Source organism: Egretta garzetta, unplaced genomic scaffold (genome assembly GCF_000687185.1).
Source record: "Egretta garzetta isolate BGI_Z169 unplaced genomic scaffold, ASM68718v1 scaffold400, whole genome shotgun sequence".
Classification (NCBI taxonomy): domain Eukaryota; kingdom Metazoa; phylum Chordata; class Aves; order Pelecaniformes; family Ardeidae; genus Egretta; species Egretta garzetta.
Genome location: NW_009258371.1, coordinates 5,451 through 24,259, shown reverse-complemented (window position 1 = coordinate 24,259; position 18,809 = coordinate 5,451). Strand labels below are relative to the sequence as shown.

Here is an 18,809-nt window from a genome sequence, read left to right as displayed (position 1 = left end):
GTAGTTGTGGCCGAAGGACATGAACAGTCTGTAAAACGTTATCATGTGGAAACTTGATACTTCTGGCTGAATAGCGTTGGTTTCCAGAGCTGATTAAGACATCTTCAGCACAGCTGTAACCATACACCAGAGGTATCTTCTGTACCTGGGAAACTGTTTCTGAACTCCAGGCTAATCCTCTAAACTTGACATTCAAAACTTGTTTTGAAAGTATGACCTATCGGCCCTCAGGCAAAACAGTAAGACCAACCCCTCTTAATTCCCTTGCCAACTATTCTATAACATAGTAATTCTTAAATACTCTTGTGCTGTTTTCAGTTGTAGTCCACATATGTTAACTACGGAGTAATTACCAAACACCACTTGACTGCAATGGTCCTCAGAAGGCTGAAGGTAATTGCATGTGCAGAGCCAGGCGCACAGATTGCAGTCTGCCAGTGGAGCAGAATAAGCATAAAGACTCGACCGTTTCAGAAGTACAGGGCAATTTTTGCACCACTTAATACGTATTTGATGGAATACTAAAACAAAGCTGTCCTAGGGAGATGTCTAAGCATAAAACCTCTCTGCAGAGAGAAACATTTCTTAAAGGACACACACTAACCTCTAACAGGTTTTGTTGAAGTCTCCTCATATTGGTACGTCACTCCATAACTGCCGTCTCAGGCGGCAGCGTTCGTTTTTGGGTTTTAACATTCCCACTTAGCATGTGATACTAGCTTATTTCAAATGCAGGATTTGGGATTTTAAGCACCACTGGGGTAATTACAGCTATCAATTTCTTTAATGCGCTGAAGGTCTCCCCAGTCTTCCAGGTGCACCCTCCTGAGATGGGCTTACCAGGAGAGAATGAAGCTGCTTGCAAGACTCCTGGGTATTTTCATGCCGAAAATATGCCCTAAATAATGCCAGTTTAACGGTTCTCATACCCTTAAAAATTAGCTGCTTGGAATCATATGTGCCCGTTTGGCTGAATACATTCATATCTCTGCTACGAAAAATATGGCCCTATCAACTGCTTCTTTATGAGCTTGTTATAAACCAGGGATACGACAGTGCACAACAGTACTTATTTTCTATTTCATCAAGAAGTAATTCCCCCAGGCATTAAGATGTGACATAAAATCTTTTAATATATTGAGCAATTTCATTAAGTTCTCTGTAAAGAAAGCAAAATGCAGCATGAAATACAAAAGCTTTTAAAACATGCCAGGGAATTTCAGTGGGAAGGTAACAAATTATGCAAGCCACAGGCCTATATTACACATTAAAAAGTTGGCTGAGACGTTAAACAACCACAGAAACATTTTTATATAATATGATTTAAGATCTATTGTTCAAGAACTCGAGAGCAAACATTTACTCTTTGCTGATTAATATTAGCAACTTAAAAAACAAAACAAAACAAAAAAGGCATCCTTCTGATGACTGAAATATATTCCCAGGCAGAATTCAGGCATCGTAGTTCTTTCCACAGGCTACCTCCAAATAAAGCACAGCCAAGGATCACCCAAGAGATTAACCACCAGGAGAACTTAACACAGCAGAGTTTTCCCACTTTCCCAATTTTACTTTTTCCTGCTTTTGAAGGGGCTGCTGTGAACTCTTACCCTCTTCTGCACGGAAGAAGCGATCTTCAGAGACGCCTTCTTTGCGGGGGACCTTTCCGTAGCTCCGGGTTTCCACAGCAACAGCTGAGCATCCTCCCCACCCGTCAGCAGAGACTCCTCTGCCACGTTCCAGCAGAAGGAGCGAACAGTGGCAGCGTGTCCTCCGCAAAGGGTACCCACCAGGTGCAGTCCATCGGTGTCACAGCTGATTAGGTGAATGGTTCCTGTGGACGTTCCCCCAACAAGAAAGAGTTTGTCCGCCTTTTCGTGGTACAAGCCTCCTACCAGGTAATGTAAGCTGTTGTTTCCAACACAGACTGCATCTCTGACATCCAGAACATGCAGTAGTGTTATTGGTTCTTCAGTATCTAACTGAGCAATGTCCCACCAACAAAATCCCTCATCGTGTGTCATGCAGTAGACCTGTTTATAATCTTTTCCAGACCAGCCAATAAAACTTATTGATGAATCTGAATTGCAAGTCGATACCAAAGCATCATCTTCGTTATCCTTGTTAATGTCAAACACATTAACCAACCCATCAGTTGATCCAGAAACTACCAAATTGGGTTCAATAGGATGAAAACAAATTTTAGTGATATCATCATTGTGACTTTCAGAATAGACTCCCAAGGGTTCTTTAGCTGCACTGGCACAGTTTGTAATGCCTCTTGCATCCCAGAACACCAGAAATGTGTCCTTTCCAACCTTTTCTGTTCCAGCACAAATTATGAGATCACTGCAGTTGATATCAAAACTGATGAAAACATTAGAAGGATAGCCCCTAAATATCTGGACAGCTTTTTGAGTTGCTAAACGAATATCCCAACATTTTACTGTACCATCACTGCATGCTGAAAACACTATGCTGTCACATGTGTGTGCAAATCTGACTCCATTAAGTATCCCAGGACAGCTACTGTACTCCCGCAGGAAGTTTAATGTTTCCCTGTTATATACCCTAATTGACTTATTGGAACACGAAACTGCCACAAAGCGACTGCTTTCAGGTTGAGCAGATTTGGAAATGTCTATATCCAGTAAGTAAGCAGGTTCCTCGCTTAGCATAGAACGTTTTGCTATGTGCAGACTAGCAAGCTGCTCCTCAATCTTCTCCACTGCAGTCATCTCAAATGCTGTTCCTAACGTTGTCAGAAACCTGTAATAAATAAAATACAAGGTGAATTTTAATTGCAACATTCTTAAAAAATATGTACAAAAAAGTACGTTGCACAGAAATGACACATGAAGTCAAAATTCAATTATCCTGATGTCCTACCCACTACAACTTCATTTACAGAAACGGAGAACTAGAAAGGGCTCCCTGAGTTAAGGAGTTCAGTCTCCTGTGACTGTAAGCACTACATCATATAATCCCCTTAAAAGATTAAATAGTCTGTCTGTGAATCCTGTGAAAGTCACTTAGCTAAATTTGCTTTATTATTTTTATAAAGTAAATAGTAAAGTGATGTTCTCCATAAACAAAGAAAATGAAGTCACCACCACTACACGAGAAGAAATCATTTTTGTTTTAAAAAGTTGCTAGGAGGCACAGCCCACAAACAGGTGCATCAGTTCAACTGCAATACACTTCTTACATGAACTTCTCTGCTGAGGGATGCACAAAGGGAACACACAGAGAACAAGACCAAAATTACATAGAACTACAGCCTGAAATGGCCAAATGAGATAAATTTTACAAGTATTTAGATGCCCAATGATGCACATAAACACCTGTCAGCATACCACGGACCACCTAAACAGGCTACGTGACATCAGTGCAATTGGAATGAAGCACCTTTGTTTTTTTCATCAATTCTCCTAAGAATCTAAATGGTTTTTGAGCCTCATACAAAACCACATAATGCTGGCTCTTACGGCAACTGATAAAAAATCTTCCCTTCAGAGGCAATTCTTCTCCAGCACTACTGAACTCCCCTAGAAACCCAAATTATTTCAGCAACGTACACAAATTCAAATTTTACCAAGTAAGACCAAAATTAAGAGAGATATTTGCCATCATAAACAATACATGATTTTAGTGAGTTCACAAACTACAACCATTCTTAAAAGATGTCGGTGGGGTACATAAGTAAGCATAACCATCCACATGAATGATTTCTGTTCTTCAGGTTCAGTTAGACTACTCTTCTGTGTTTAAAAAAACCAAACATTGAGGGAATCACAGCAGGTTCTAGGAAGTCAACACTCCAGTGACTTCTCACTGGTACAGATATTTCAGGTAAAGCAGTACTCAAAAATCTCCTTATTTCCTTAAGGACTAGGCCAGGACGGAATCCTACTTACCACATACATGAAAGGACCCTTTTGGGAAAAATCCAAACAGAAATGGAGTAAAAACCAGGCAGACCCAGAATGCAAGAAAATATTCTCATGCCTTCCCAGCTTCCCTATCATAAATTTTTCTGCAAATTCTTCAGGCTGGATTTTTAGGGATGGAACAAGCAAGTTTCCATGTATTACTTTTTTTAGGGTAATTGTTTTAACGGTCCATAAGAGACTAGTAACAAAGGAAAAGTTGCTATGACAAAACTGCATTCTGCTTTTTTTTTTTCTTCTTGGTGTTGTTTGTAGTTTCAGGGGTTTGCTTTCCCTCCTCCTATTTGCTACACAAAAATATTCATGACGCTATGTGACAAACGAGCAAATTCTTAAAAAACAGCTTAAGTAGGCACACTCATAAAAGCTTAATTCCCAAGTCACAAATAATCTCACTAAGCTATTTGCCTCAGTAATATCCTGACAATGAGGTCCCCAGGTTAATCTTCTACATCAAAGTAACCTTTCAGAGCACATCTACAAGTAATTTTTGCCATAAAACACAGACATCCTGTGGAAACTCCTTTCTGAAGACAAGTTGTTCAACATGTTTTCTGGCATTACCCTGCGTACAACCCTACCCGCAGAGCTTGCTCCTTACTTTTCTGGATCTGTCCTCACAAGGAACAAGCTTTTACTAGAGCTACTACATAAAGCAGACAGCTCTCAAACACTGCTTGCTACACTGCTCAAACACAGAACTATTAAACTTCCACACAAATTAATGATTTAGATTTAAGAAATAAAATATTTTAAAATTATTAATGACAACTTTTACTTAATCCAATTTACTGAAGAATTACAATGGAAGCTTCTATTGAAATGTCCTTTCAAAAACACATGCTTGCAGGCAAAGAAAGGAGTTTTCATAAACCAGCTATCCTGTAGTGCTATGGTTACAAAAAAATTGGGTTCTCTTTGTAAACTTTTTGAAAGAAAAATGTAGTTTTCCAGACTGACCTCAATTTCAAGCTCTAACTATTCAGACTCTTTATATTCAAAAGGCCAAGTAAATTCACACAGACATGTTCCTGACAAATGTCATCCATTTGGAAAGCAAGCTGCAATTGTTTAAATATTACTGACTTTGATACAGAATATTATTCAATGAGCAGTTTCTACAACATTGATGACAGAGCTTTTACTGCTGGGGACAGTGAGGGAACTCTACAAATACCCAGAAGTTGTAAAAAGCCAGAGTCTGCAAAAGCATGTTCATTCAGATTTAATAATATTTTCTGGGAAATAAAATTAGCCCAAGATAGCTCTTAAGCTTTTACCCCCAAATGACACAGGTGCAGCTATTCTGAAATACCAGAAAATGCTGTTCATGTTTCCATATAGATGTCCAATTTATATCATCAAGAAGCTGGAGGGTACAGTTTTCAAATCTATTTCCACTGCAACAACTAAGAAGCCTTAAAATTGCATTTGATGGCAGCCGTGTTTTTGCTAAAAATGCTTTAAATGTCTGCCCTAGTAAGAAAGTCTTCAGACTATTATGAAATTGTGATTGAAGGTTATATAAACAATTCATGCTCAAACTTCAGGGTGTAGCTGCCAGCCCTTCCTTTTCAGAAGGGGAAGTCACTGTTGTATTTTGATGGGGAAGTTTAAATGGCAGGAATAGGATCTGTGTTAAATTTATGAGACAAATAGGAAACAATGGTCTTCCAAACACAATAGAAGATAACTAAGCATTGGACCGCAGCCACCTACAAAGCACATGGTGCTCTGCACCACAGAAGTCAAGCACTTTTAGTTTAGCACTCCTTAACTTCAACAACACAGCTATCTGTTTTGTTTCTGCCACGCAGAATCCTTTGGCAAAGTCAGTACCTTTGAAACTCGACATACTTTCAATATAGCCCAACAGCCAGTTGTGATGATCAATAAGGAAAACTGCTCACGCTGATGTGACAAACTGCCACAAAGACTGTAGGGCACAGACAGCTTGCTCCTGAGCTGCTCCAGTCTCAGAAGAAATTGCAGAGCATGCTGGCCAAAAACTCTTCCTTCCCCAAGGTAACTCCTTCGCTCAGAACGTGAGGTGGTTAATGAAATTCAGGTTCTTCACTTATTCCAACTCACAGTGGCCCACAGTCTGGATCTGCAGTCTCAACAGAGACAAAATCCAGGTGATGTTAAGGTGCCAGCAAAACACCACCACTTAGATGAGACATGAGTATCTGGCTGGAGTTGTCTGGCTATGGCTAGGCACTTGTGTTTGAAAGAGAACTCCAATCCCATCCTCAGTGATCACCATTCCTCGTGTGTAACAGCTGCATCGCTCATCTGCATTCACATCTGCACCCCCTGAACAAGGTCCAGCCACCTTTTACAAATTAACCCCAAAACATCTGTGTTACTGTGTCTCGTCCTCTGGAAGTACCTTCACCTGATCTTTTCTATGAATTAACTTCACCGTTATATGCAGCCCCTGCACATCTCCTCGACATCACAACTCCCAGAAACAATAAGCTCCTTGAAGGACACTCCAAACTCATGACATCTTGGGAACTCAGAATAAATACAGTCCTCTGAAATAACCTAAAATATTTTGACCTCCAGGGCATCCTACGAGGCTCCTTTAAAAAAGAAATAAGCTTGGCTTTTAGAATAGAAGGCATGAAGTAGAAGGGATGCCAAAGAGGCGGGACGGGATTTTCAGATGCCTTTGTTATGTATTTCTCACTGGTGGAGTGTGGAAACAACCGCAGAGCAAGACTAGAAGCAAACAGCGAGGGGTGCTGAAAGCAGGCCTCTCCAATGACTGAGAAATTAAAGGTAAGCACCTATTTGCACAAACTAAACATTTGATATTGTCTCAGCATACACTGCTGTGCTCTTTGTGTGCTATTCTAAACATTGCAGTCTCAACTCAAGCCAACGGTCTCATGAGTCCTCTTCAATCCAGAAAGTTTTTCAAAAAAACAAACCAGCAATTCATATTTTCCTCCTCCTTCTAGTGGTGTACGTAAGATGCTGCCAAATTGCTTAGTTTGCATTTCCAAAAGGGAATGTTAGCTCAACAACATATAGAAACATAAAATTACCTCTCTGAAAAGTACCATGGAAAATGTGGGAGAAATGAAACTTTCTCAAAGATTTAATCAGTAACGTAAGACTAACTTATGAGTAGGAGGGTAAAAACACGTAATAAAAATGAAAACAACCTGTAGTTTTGGCAATCTTCTCCGCAGAGGTCAAATACCGAAAATAGCAAGGGATTTGAACAGCAGTAGATGAAATCTTGCACTGTTCTTTCCTACTATAAACAATACAAGCAGACCCTCCCTTTATTTTCATGATTATTAAAAGTTCAAGAACAAACTAAGAACAAACCTGAAGCTCTGGGCAGTGGAAAGCAGTTCATGCATGCCACATTACATGTGGTTTGCATTTTAAAACAAAAAGGCCAAGCGCAAGGTTGGCTGAGGAGAACGCATTAGCACGCTGCACTTCACTAACGCAAAACGCCTTCAGAGACCTCTCCTCACTGGCACCGCTTCACAACAGAAGATGGATCAGCCAGATGATCCAAGCACTGAGGGGAAGCGCAAAACACCCATCAGGCATGCGTAATTTCTGCAGGATACAAACTCCTATAGTTGATTTTGTTATTTTACCAAAGCAGAAGAGATAAGGCGTTTTTCCAGCATTCCCACAAAGCTGTTTTAAGGCAAAGAGACTAGCACTTAGTCTATCAAGCAGGGAGGGAACAAGATGCGCGAGAGGCTACGCTGAAGTGCAGAGACAAGATGTAAACTGCCAAGAGAATTATTTCATCCTTTCAAATCAGCTACATCTAGTTTCCAAACGTAAAGCACAGCAAGAAAAAAACCTGCGTTATTTTGCATTTGCAGTAGAGAGATAAATATTGCATCAGGAGAGCAGAAAGGAGGAAAAAGATAAAACACTGCCACAACAAAGTCTATGGGAAGAGCAAAAAAATTAGGTCTACCAAACTATCTGCCTTCCATGAAATCAGTTCCTACCCTCCCACCAGTATGGTCCTTGGGGTACAATCCTGTTCAGCAATGGAGAGAAGAGCTGCAGGTGGGACAGAGAACCATGGAAATGCCTTAAACAACAGCATTGGTCAGAGGGAAAAAACAAGAGTCAGAACTAGGAGAGAACAATGGGGAAAAGTTACAGGTGCTCAGTGCTTTGGGGTTCAATAATTTTTTTCTAAAAAAAGGAAACTACAACTTTTGTGTACTCATCTTTTGGGGGCATAAGCAGGTATTCATGTCAATACAGAAACAAACCCTCTTTTTGAGTATTATACCAGATATCCATAGAACGAGAACACAAAAACAACTGTTGGATTTGACCAGGTGTAGTTTTAAATGCATAAATCATAAAAGCCAGACATTGAATATTTTTATCAAAAGAAAACTTTAAAAATTAGGGGTTTGGTGTAAGATTTTGCATTCCAACTAGAAAGACCTATTCTGATTTTGCATCCAGCACTGGAAAATATGGTGGAGGCAGGCAAGATTTAGAAAACTTAGATATGCCTTCAGATCCAAATTGCAATGAATTAACATTCAAACTTGAGTAACCAAAAGCCTATGGATATAAATAAATTGATGAACCATGAGATGGCAAAGAGCTGCAAAAGACCCAGATGACAAGCCATCGTAATAAAAATCTACGTGTAGAACAATCCAATGTACAATTAAAAACATCCAAATAAGCCAGAAAACACCATACATATCTATAAAAATGCTCAAATTACTATTTTTGGCTTCAAATTTAAGTCAAAATTATTAAAATATGCTGCTCAGATAGCTAAACTACCTTCTCTAGAGCAATTTAGGCGACCCTATCATAAAGCATGGGAAACAGATTCTAAATATTCTAAGAAGCTGTGTCAAACATTAATTCAAAAATGTTTGAGAATTTTCCTTTTTCAGACTTCTCTTTTCATCCAATTCCATGCAAGTGACACAAACCCACTAACAGAGGAGCAGCAAAGTAAGCTGTCACCAAAATCACACTGACATGAGCAACTGGATCCAACTGAGAACTTCCTTGTGGGGAGGTTTCCTAGTAGTGACCTCACCAGGTAGAGGATGTTATTGCATCCCGGTGTTGAGGTGGTCATCCAATAAAGGAGACTGCAAAGTAGTAAGAGGATAACAGATCCTCTGTTTTACTCTCATGGCTATTCTCAGATCAAGCTGACGGAAGCTGCAGCAGAAGCTATCCCATTTTATAAAGGCAGATCTGAAAGATTCCCAGGCAAAGGTTAAATTACAGAAAGATGTCATAATCGGGACATTTATCTTCTAAATTCTATGCATTCTCCTCTATTTTTGTAAAGAATACTGTATTTAAAAACATTCTGTGAAAGCTAATCTATGCTTAAATTGCACGCTCACGGCCTCCAAACAGGTAAATGACAAACTCTGCATCCTCAGGTAGATTCTAGAGAACAGGCAAGAGCTGTCAGGAGAACTGTCCTAGCACTGGGCCTCAGCTTTTGCACTGGAGCAAGTCTCTGAGCGGGGGTCAAATATGCGATTTGTGTCTACTGCTCCTCCCTTCTCCCCTCTCCTCCCAGGCACAGACAGTGCCTAACCTGTACTCCAGCCCCATACGCTAGCAACATACAGGGTGAAGCATCCGGCTCATCTTCCGAAAGAAGGGTAGGCATCTACCAGGGAAGTTATGGCCAGTTCTGCAACACTCGCCCTTCCTCTAACAAACACCCCCTCGAGGCTATGATGGGACCCAGGATATTGGTTAACACCCCCCCAAGGAATGGAAGGTGGATGATGTGTACACCCAAGAGCTCCAGAAGACTTCACTGTCCAAGCGCTATGCAAACATCGATGCTCCCAACTCCAGCAGATGCTAGGTAACTCCCAGCTTTGTGTGAGTTACCAACGGCACCTTTGTGTCCTGGTGCCTGTCTGTAATGTAACCACGGCTGTTCAGCCAACCCACTGCAGAACTTGAAGGGAATCCAAGTCTCAGCCTTCTGCATTTGTGCTTATCTCATCAGACCACAGTGACCACAGAAAAGTCATTTCCTTTCTGTTGTGAGCACCTCCCACTGTAGACACCATATTGACATCACTTTTTGTAACCGCAAACACAGGAAAGAAGATACAGAACTAGTCAGTCACTCAACTACACACAGCCAGCAACTGATGGAAATCAAACGCGTAGGGTACAACGTTCTCCTGCGCGTACTATTTTCTCCACGTTTCCTCAATATAACCATAAGCAGCTAAGAGAAGGTTCATACCTTTCTCTGAACTATTCCTCACACGCCTCCTCACTAACAGCGTTTTCTTTTGTTAAAAGGTCAAACAGCTTGCTGTTTGACTTGGCATTAGAGCTATGCACCAAGATGGTCATCTCACAGATAAGGACAGAAATAAAGCTATTTGTCCAAGTGGATTTGAACAAGACCCTGGCCTATGAACACTTACTAGTCCCGATCCTGGCAGAACAGCTAAGTAAATCCCAGCAAGCTGCAACATTCACTCTTTCTTAATCAGTGAAACAAAGACAGTATTTGCCTAACTCTTCTATACACAAACATCAGTAAATAGTCAGCAGCAGCCTTTCAAAAGAAAAAGCCTTGTTCTGAGCATCTATGCTACAAGATAAAATGTGAATGTCACAGTAATACCGCAATGCACCTGCAAATTCCACAATTGAAACATGCTTCGATGTCCTTTCAAGTTTGGGATTACAAGAAAGGACTCCAAGAGCGATAATTTTCGGGGCCATTTTAAGCTGAACAAAACCATCACATGAATGGGCAACCCCAATGATCCACCCTACAGAGAAAGGTGAAAGGAAAAAATTACTTATGCAGCTGCATGAATAATTTAGTGACTCTGAAATAACACCATTTATTTCTTTCGATTAGACATTGCCACTTGGTACCGACATCCTCATGTAAAAAAAATGGAAGTAAGTAAGAAGACTCTTCCCAAATATTAGTAAATTTTGCTGAAATTCTTCCAAAGAATTTGTTTCTACACCGCAGGAAGCCTGAGAAATTTCAGCCTAAATTTAGTAAAAACCGGAACAAGAAGATATAAAGAAACTCAGCTACAGCAGGAAAAATAGCTCCTACTACCACACGCTGGTGCCAAAATACCTATAATGGGATAAAATGTTTTATTTACCAGAATATTTTAGAAGTTCTTTCACAACAGTAATTTAGCTTAAGTACACTTTGTTACCAGAGCTCATGCTTCAAAATACAAGACTATTATGTTTTCAAGACTCTTTTCTTAAAAACCCAAGCTTAAATCAGCTACTACATTTCACATTTTCTCTAGTTGCTGGTGAACTGGTAAGAAGATATTCCTCTACACGTGCAGAGGTAGCACCAGTATTTTCCAAACACAACATTTTTGTGCTTGGCAATTTTTAACACTACACGAACACCACTGCTTAAGAAATCCTTTGCAGCTCCAGATGTATTGTGCAAGCACAAACATCTGTCAAGCCTAAGCAGGGGAAACAACTTCTCCGCATTTTCCTTATTTGCTTCCCCAAGAACTCTATGCAGGTCACTAACGTGTCTTCACCAGTCACATCCAACAATATCCATTTTTTAGTATTTTTATATTTATTTTTAATATTTATCTAATCCAGAACATCACCACATCAAGGTAATTTGTCAGACCCTCTCCAGTATCAAAGCAACAGGAGAAACTGGAGATCCTTGCATGCCCATGACAGTTCACAGAGTATCAATTTCCAAAACATACTCTTTGTGCACAGCCTGACAGCTGGAGGCTCTGCTGAATCCTTATCATGCCCTAAGCTCAATTTTCAATGCTTTCTAGCAGACAAAAGGATGTCATCTAAGTGACAACAGTAGGGTGAAAGAGGCTGAAATAAAGGATTTTAGAGCTGTGTTGACTCCATCCTGTTCAAGAGAGTTTACCTTTCAGTCTCCATAAAAGATGCTGAGGCATCAAGTATGTGCACACTGTACCCATGCAAGGCACTCTCTTCAGTTCCTTGTTTTCAGGAGCCTTTAGACAGTGTTTACACTTGAATCATACATAGCACTCCAGGACCAGCTTCACCAATGCCATACAGAGATTAAAAAAAAAAAATCATTTTTTCCCTTTTTATATTATCCAAGTGCACAGTGATTTTCCACCATACTGAACTGGAAGTTCGCATTCAACTGCTTTTTCACTACAAGAGTGATTTAGGGCTCAGTTATAAGAAATGGAATGGCGAAAGGGAAGGACAAAAGAGCTATTGATACTCTACCACTTTCTGATCAAGAGACCTACTGTATGCAGCAACACAGACAATCCCTGCTGGCAAATCACAAAAACAACTATATGCTTTTGTTAGAGCCCACGAACCCCTAAGACCTGGGTGGGGAATTTATTTTTTCCACAAAGATCCACAAAGACCTTTCCAACATCTTAAGCAGACAGTGTTGCCGCAAAACAAGGCAAGGATAAAAAGCAAAGTCAAGAGCTTTATGCATTTTAATAACCCTGTTCTCAAGCCATGTTTGTTCTCAGTGCTTTCGTCAATCCATGTTTTGCAGGGTCATAGCAGGTTGTCAGCAGGACTCTTTGCTGAAGCCAATCTCTAGATAACTAAATCATAATCAAGTTATGGAGGAGGATGGGTTAGATGATCCAGGGAATGGACTGTTTGTTTTACAAGAAGTAGCTGGGATGCTTTGCCTTGTATAGCTTGGCAAAGACAGAGACTGAAAGGGGATATGATTGCTATCTACAAATACATCAAAGGAACAAATGCTGAGGAGGGAGGGGAGCTACTCAAGAACAATACTGGCACAATAGACTAAGAGTATAAACTGGCCATAAATAAAATTTAGAGCAGAAATTATAAAGTTTATCTTGCAAAATATTTTCCAATTAGAACAGCGGGGGCAAAAACTTTGACTGTCTTCATCTGCTTTAGTAATTTTAACCGCCTGGCACCCACAACTGCCCTTGTACAGCGAAGAACACAAATAGGAAGGCAGACTGAAAAACAAGCAACTATGAGATAGCTGGCTCATCATTTATTTCTGGAAGATACCACACTGCCAGACAGACAATAGCAAGGCACAACATTTGCTTACTGCATAGTTTCAGAAGCAGTATTGGGAGGGTATGTATGTGCCCACAGAGAATGCAACTTCCAGCTGAAGGTGGCTTCCTCTCCCCATGCCCCTGAAATTGTGGGGATAAAAGTCTAAGGACTCGAGTGTGCCCCTCCAAACAGCCACACTTTTTTGCCAAGACTGTTGCATGGGAAATGCAATGCCTCCTTCTCCAGTTAGAATGTTTATCAGCCACTGCAACGTAGAACTGAAGACTTTTTGTCCTGCAGTGCCTGCATCTCTCCGTGCAACAAAAAGAATGACATCAGCATAGCTCTGATGCGTGCACCAAGGCAATCTCACAGTTACAAGGGTGCCCGACGGACAGAAGCTGTTGTTTCGCACTCAGCCCACTTGATGTCACTAATGACCGCCGCTCACGAGCAGCTCACTCACTCTTCGAGCTGCAGAATCACAGATTTAGACGACGCAATTCAAAAGGAAAGCACTTAAACACCTTTTATTACATCTATATATTCCTCCACTAATTTTAATGGGTTACAATAAGCTAATTGTCTCCTTAAGAAAGCGGCATTCAAGGAAATGAAAACTTAATTTAGAGTGCAAGGCCTAAGAAATAAGCCTGAAGTACTGCAAAGGACATTAAGGTACCAGCATTTTTTAATGCCTTTTAAAAGCCTCAGTTCCCCAAATCAGGCTGTTAATCAAAAATCACAGCCTTCACTTAGAACTGTCTGGCACCAAAAACTGGAGAAGAAAAAAACCCCAAATTTAACTACACTGCAGCTTTTTCTTTCTGATCTGTCAAAGACATTAAAAATAAGTTACACACTCTTTTTTAAAGTCTTATTTTTGTGAATTCAATTCAGACCTTTCAGACTTCATGATAACGCAAGATGCAGCTCTCGTATTCCCATGCAACGCACGCAGAAGCATACCAAGAACAACTGACTTCTGTGCGTTGGTATTTGCTCTCTAAGCATACAGCAAGTGTCAAGTCCAGAAACACCCATCACTAAATTTTCACGGGGAAGGGCAGAACAAACCAAATCCAACAACTAAAAAACCCTCCTCTCTCAACCCGTTACTCTCACATTTGGCTCTTACGAACATTCCTGAAGCAGGAACATTCAATACACATACATGGTAATAGTTATCAGAGACATTAAACCATGAGAACTCATTTTTCCTTAAGTCTATTTTTCCCCCTTTCAAAACTAGGTCATGTACTTCCTTAGATATATTGACAGATAGTGAGTAACTAAAATCAACTTCACTTACCTCAAAAAAATCCTCCAGGAACCATATACAAAACTCAAGTCAGTCAGGATTGCTAGTAAGAGAGCTGTATGCTTCTAGACAAGAATTTTAGCTTTCACAGCCATCTGCTTGTCCCTTATGGTCTACAAAGGAATAATAACACTTAATTCCAGAGCTCTCAGTCCTTCCCACAGCAACAAACACACACATATGCTTACTACTAAAAGATCCTCAAATTATTGATGAGTGATCAATAACTGAAGCTTCCTATTCCAGGTACTGCCAGCATGTAACTCCATCTAGCAAGCAGTCTGCCAGTTCTAGCTGAATACTGGGTTGGCTTTTCACCAATTTAACTGCTTACCAGTTGTACAGCACTTTTACATCTCATTTTTAGTGAGAAGCTGAGCTTCTCTTCAAGGTTTTACCTTGAAATAACAGGCATGGGAAAAAAGAAAAATCACAGGAGTTACGGCTAGCTGCAGAGAGAGGTGCAAGTGAAAAGTTGCTAATCAACTAAAAAACACCACCACAAAGGAAAAAAGGTGAAGATTCTGCTGAAGAAAAAAAAGAAATTGCAAGAAAGGTGATCAACATTTTCAAATTGAATCGTTGCAATACACAAGCACAATACAGCAAAAAAATAATTTTACTTTAAAGCTGGATTTTTCAAGCCAGTTAGTTTAACCCAGCACAAGAACTATGAGTGTTTTAATTCACCTGTTTTTTTCACAGACACAATTCAGTTGCTATATTAAAAGAAGGACTTCCAGAACCCTTTAGTTTTGATTTTTCATTAAGTTTTCATTGGCTGGAAAACAAGAAAATTAAAGAAAAATAGCAAGTGCCCTTACAAGGCCACAGTGAAGTCTTATCTACAAGAAGTCTCAAAGAACAAAACAATAGGGAGTAAGAGGTTTTAAAATATTTTCATTCCTCTATCTGTTCCAACTTTTAGCCTGAAACTAACCATTAAGGTCACCTCAAAACATTTTCAACAATACAAATACTGTAATAAAAATAATAACAATAATCTGAGAATATTAACAGGCTGGAAGAAGTGCCTTCAGATTAAGGTTAAAAGGGGAGATAGAATTATGTAAAGTCTGTAAAGGATATAAACCACAGTACAGATGTTTAGTCTTGCAAGGGACATCAGACTAGATAATGCAATAGGCCTTCTGGACTTAAAACACCTGACATAATCAAACATAATAAAAATGTAGCAGACTGAAGAGTTTTATAGAAAATATTAACGTGAACTTGTTAAAATGGACAACCGTGTAATATTTACTTCCTGCCACTACTTATAAAATATTCTAATTGTTGAAAATGCTGGAATATCATGCAGGGCTTAGAAACAAGCCAGAAAACACATTCTATGCTGGGACCTCCAGAACAGCCTAATGAAATTACTCAGTATTTGTCCTGCAATTGGAGCATGATTTTTTTCAGTGCTGTAAGACTGGCTTACTTTCTTCTTCCAGTGACCTACCCACCCCTACTTCCTGCTTCGGTCTCACTGGAATATTTTGTTGAAACTTGCATCAAAGTATCAGCTAAAGCAAAACTACATCACAGAAACAATTCAATAAAACTACTGAAATGTAATCTGAGGGCAAGATTTTAGCATCAGACATCCTTCACTCCCAGTCTAAAGCTTTATCTATCAAAGCAACAATTTTCTAGATACAATTTCACAACCCCTCCCATTTGTTTTAGAAGCTAATACAACACACTCTGGTTGGTCATGTCCACGTACCAAGTTACGTCCATATCTATTTAAATGTTTGAGCTTCTTTACAGACTGCACTGAACACATCCCTTCTCTACCCACTGACTGCACCAGCCCCCCCAAATTAACAAAACATGTTTCCTCCAGATCTGAACCAGCGACGGCTCTGCTCCGTTTGTAGGTGCTGCAGTAGAGCTGTCCTTTCCCGGGGCTTCGACAGCAGCAAGCGGTAAGGAGAGAACAGTCTGAGGGCAGCTTAGAGGGAAAGAAAGGGGAAGAAAAAGGAGGTGGCCGGAGGAAGAAAGAGAGGACAATGCACCAGCAAGCATTTATTTAACACTTCTGTTAAAGGAACAGACAGTGCAGGTATGTGAGAAGGGGAAGAGCTAAGAAGTGGATAGTGGGTCAGGCTAAAGTCTGAAGAGGACAAAAGCATGTTTGAAGTTGAACTTCCCAGCCCCACATGGCTATAGGCAACACCCTCTTATCCTGCCTTTCTTATGTCCTCTACTGTCCATTTTGCACCTAAACCGCTTGCAAGCCACACAACACACTCAACTCCAAAACCTGGTCTTGCCAAGTCTCCGATTCACAAGTCTCAACACTTCTTTTTACGCCTGGTGTGAAACCCACCAACAGACTTGTCATCACACAGAAGAAGCTGACCCACACAGAAGACATCTTTTCACCCACTAATTAAAACCAAACCCTAGAAGTCCACACGGGCAACTTTACATCAGCACAGGTAATCAGCATGGTAGTGCTGATTTCCTTCCGCTCTGATTTTTTTCCAGAAAAGCTCAGAAATGACATTATTTGTACAGTTATAGTAAAAACGTGCCAAATCTGCAGAATCCAGCTGGGAAGTGCTGCCAGCACGTCAGGACAGCAGTCTGGTTTTACACCAGACCTCCCAGAAAGTCAGGTACAGACCAGACTCGAGTGCTGCCCAGCAAAAGGATCCTCATCCTCAAGACTGTGAAAGAAAAGGAAAAAAAAAAAAATCAAAACAAAACATCATGTACTCAAGGTACTAAAAAAGCTACCTGAACATCGCTTGTCATCCCATGTACAGCAGAGCTCTTACGGGGCAACAAGGAAGAAAATTTTTTCCAGAAGGTCTGAGAACACAGAAGAAACAGCCAGGCCCCACATCGCTGCCTATGTACACAGAGGCTGCCAAGCCCCCGTAAAAAGACGTTTGGAGGGAAATGCAAATAGCTACCCTAGTCTTTAATCCTAAACAAACACAAACTATCATGTAAACTTCAGATGAGCATTACATAAAATTAGCACCTAGAAAGCAATTCCCGGGATACACACCAACAGAAACCTTTTCAGTTACTCTGTTACAGAAAATAACAATTATAAGAGCTGCTCTGCACACACACAAACCCATTTAAAATACTAGGAAATAAAAGGCATCGACATAGATTAGTTCTGAGAATAAAGTTTTTACCCAGCCTATTAAGAAAAGCCCTTGTGTTTCTGTGTTCTTCCAAATACAAAACACATTAAAAAAATGGAAAATAAATTTGGAATTATACAATTGTAACCAATATGAATCTTTAATGTAACACACCATTGACAGTTCTGCTCCCTGTATCTTGTAGGAAGAAGTTAATTTTCCAACATAGCCTATTTTGAAATGTGTGTTGATTATACGGGACATTATTTAAGGATAAACTTATTACAGTTTTGGCAGTAGTTTCTCTATTTTTTTCCTTCAAAAACATAAAAAAGTTACTTTTCACTTCTTCCCAGAGGAATAAAACAACCAAAGAAAAAACCCACCTCAAACCTTTTATTTCATCCTCTCACCTTTTCCAGATATTTTTTTTTGTTTTAGACTGTTACTATTATTAAAAAATATCCCCATCTTCATCAAACATAGGTAAGGTCAGCTGGTACCTACCAGCATAACTTCTTGATAAACGTGTTTTATCTGCCAATACAGGTCCTAACTTTAACCCTGACAGCCCATAAGCGGCCAGTCACAACTCCAACTGGATGCGCCTCCCCAGTTGAGACATAGACTGACCCAGCCCACACGCCAGGCTCAAGCCTAGCTCACACAGAATCACAGAATCGTAAGGGTTGGAAGGGACCTCAGGAGATCATCTAGTCCAACCCCCCTGCTAAAGCAGGCTCACCTAGAGCATGCTACACAGGACTTCATCCAGGCGGGCTTTGAATATCTCCAGAGAAGGAGACTCCACAACCTCCCTGGGCAGCCTGTTCCAGTGCTCTGCCACCCTCAGAGTGAAGAAGTTCTTCCTCATATTCAACTGAAACCTCTCGTGTTTCAGTTTGCATCCATTGCCCCTAGTCCTGTCGCTGGACACCACTGCAAACAGACTGCTTCCGTCCTCTTGACTTCCGCCCTTAAAAGCTCAGTCTCTACCAGGCATGGCATCAAAGCTAGAAAGGGTGACCAGACAGGCGTCCACCCTCCACCAGCCCCTCGCCCCCTGTGCAGTGCCCTGAGAGCACAGGTAGCCTTTCTAAGCTTCCGGGCTCCACTGAGCAACGGGATGGACTCACGTTGTAAGCGGAGCGCTTTTATTCACGCTTTCCCAGCAGCACAGACGGCATCACTGCCCGCAAAGCAAGAGCTGCTTGTTTAGCCTGATGGAAAAAGACAAGGCAGGGGTGAGGGAACGCACCCCCAGCAGCCCCCCTGTCTCCTCCCTCCCGCCCAGGGCACCACACGCACCGAGATGTCCGGCACGGGGGCATCTCCGGGCGGCTGCTCTCCCAGCCCAAACCCCCATCCTCCCCC

General features: G+C 40.8%; 1 protein-coding gene across 3 annotated transcripts; it reads right to left on the bottom strand.

The window, feature by feature from the left end:
- Positions 1 to 1,146: 1,146 nt before the first annotated feature.
- WDR89 (WD repeat domain 89) lies at positions 1,147 to 18,671 on the bottom strand. 3 transcript variants are annotated; one of them, XM_035895075.1, is made up of 3 exons: positions 18,572 to 18,671; positions 16,890 to 17,003; positions 1,147 to 2,772 (listed from the first exon to the last, which is right to left on the bottom strand). In XM_035895075.1, exon 3 carries the CDS (start codon positions 2,736 to 2,738, stop codon positions 1,569 to 1,571), a length of 1,170 nt encoding a protein of 389 aa, XP_035750968.1. In that variant the 5' UTR covers positions 2,739 to 2,772; positions 16,890 to 17,003; positions 18,572 to 18,671; the 3' UTR covers positions 1,147 to 1,568. The 3 variants fall into 3 exon arrangements, with proteins under 3 accessions (XP_035750968.1, XP_035750978.1, XP_009637847.1); XM_035895085.1 differs by lacking the exon at positions 16,890 to 17,003 and adding an exon at positions 14,314 to 14,435 and having other exon boundaries at positions 1,147 to 2,769; XM_009639552.2 differs by lacking the exon at positions 16,890 to 17,003 and having other exon boundaries at positions 1,147 to 2,769.
- Between the last annotated feature and the right edge of the window lie 138 nt (positions 18,672 to 18,809).

Excerpts from the sequence above, each read along its gene's own strand:
- WDR89 (XM_035895075.1), bottom strand. The coding sequence starts at position 2,738 with ATGACTGCAGTGGAGAAGATTGAGGAGCAGCTTGCTAGTCTGCACATA.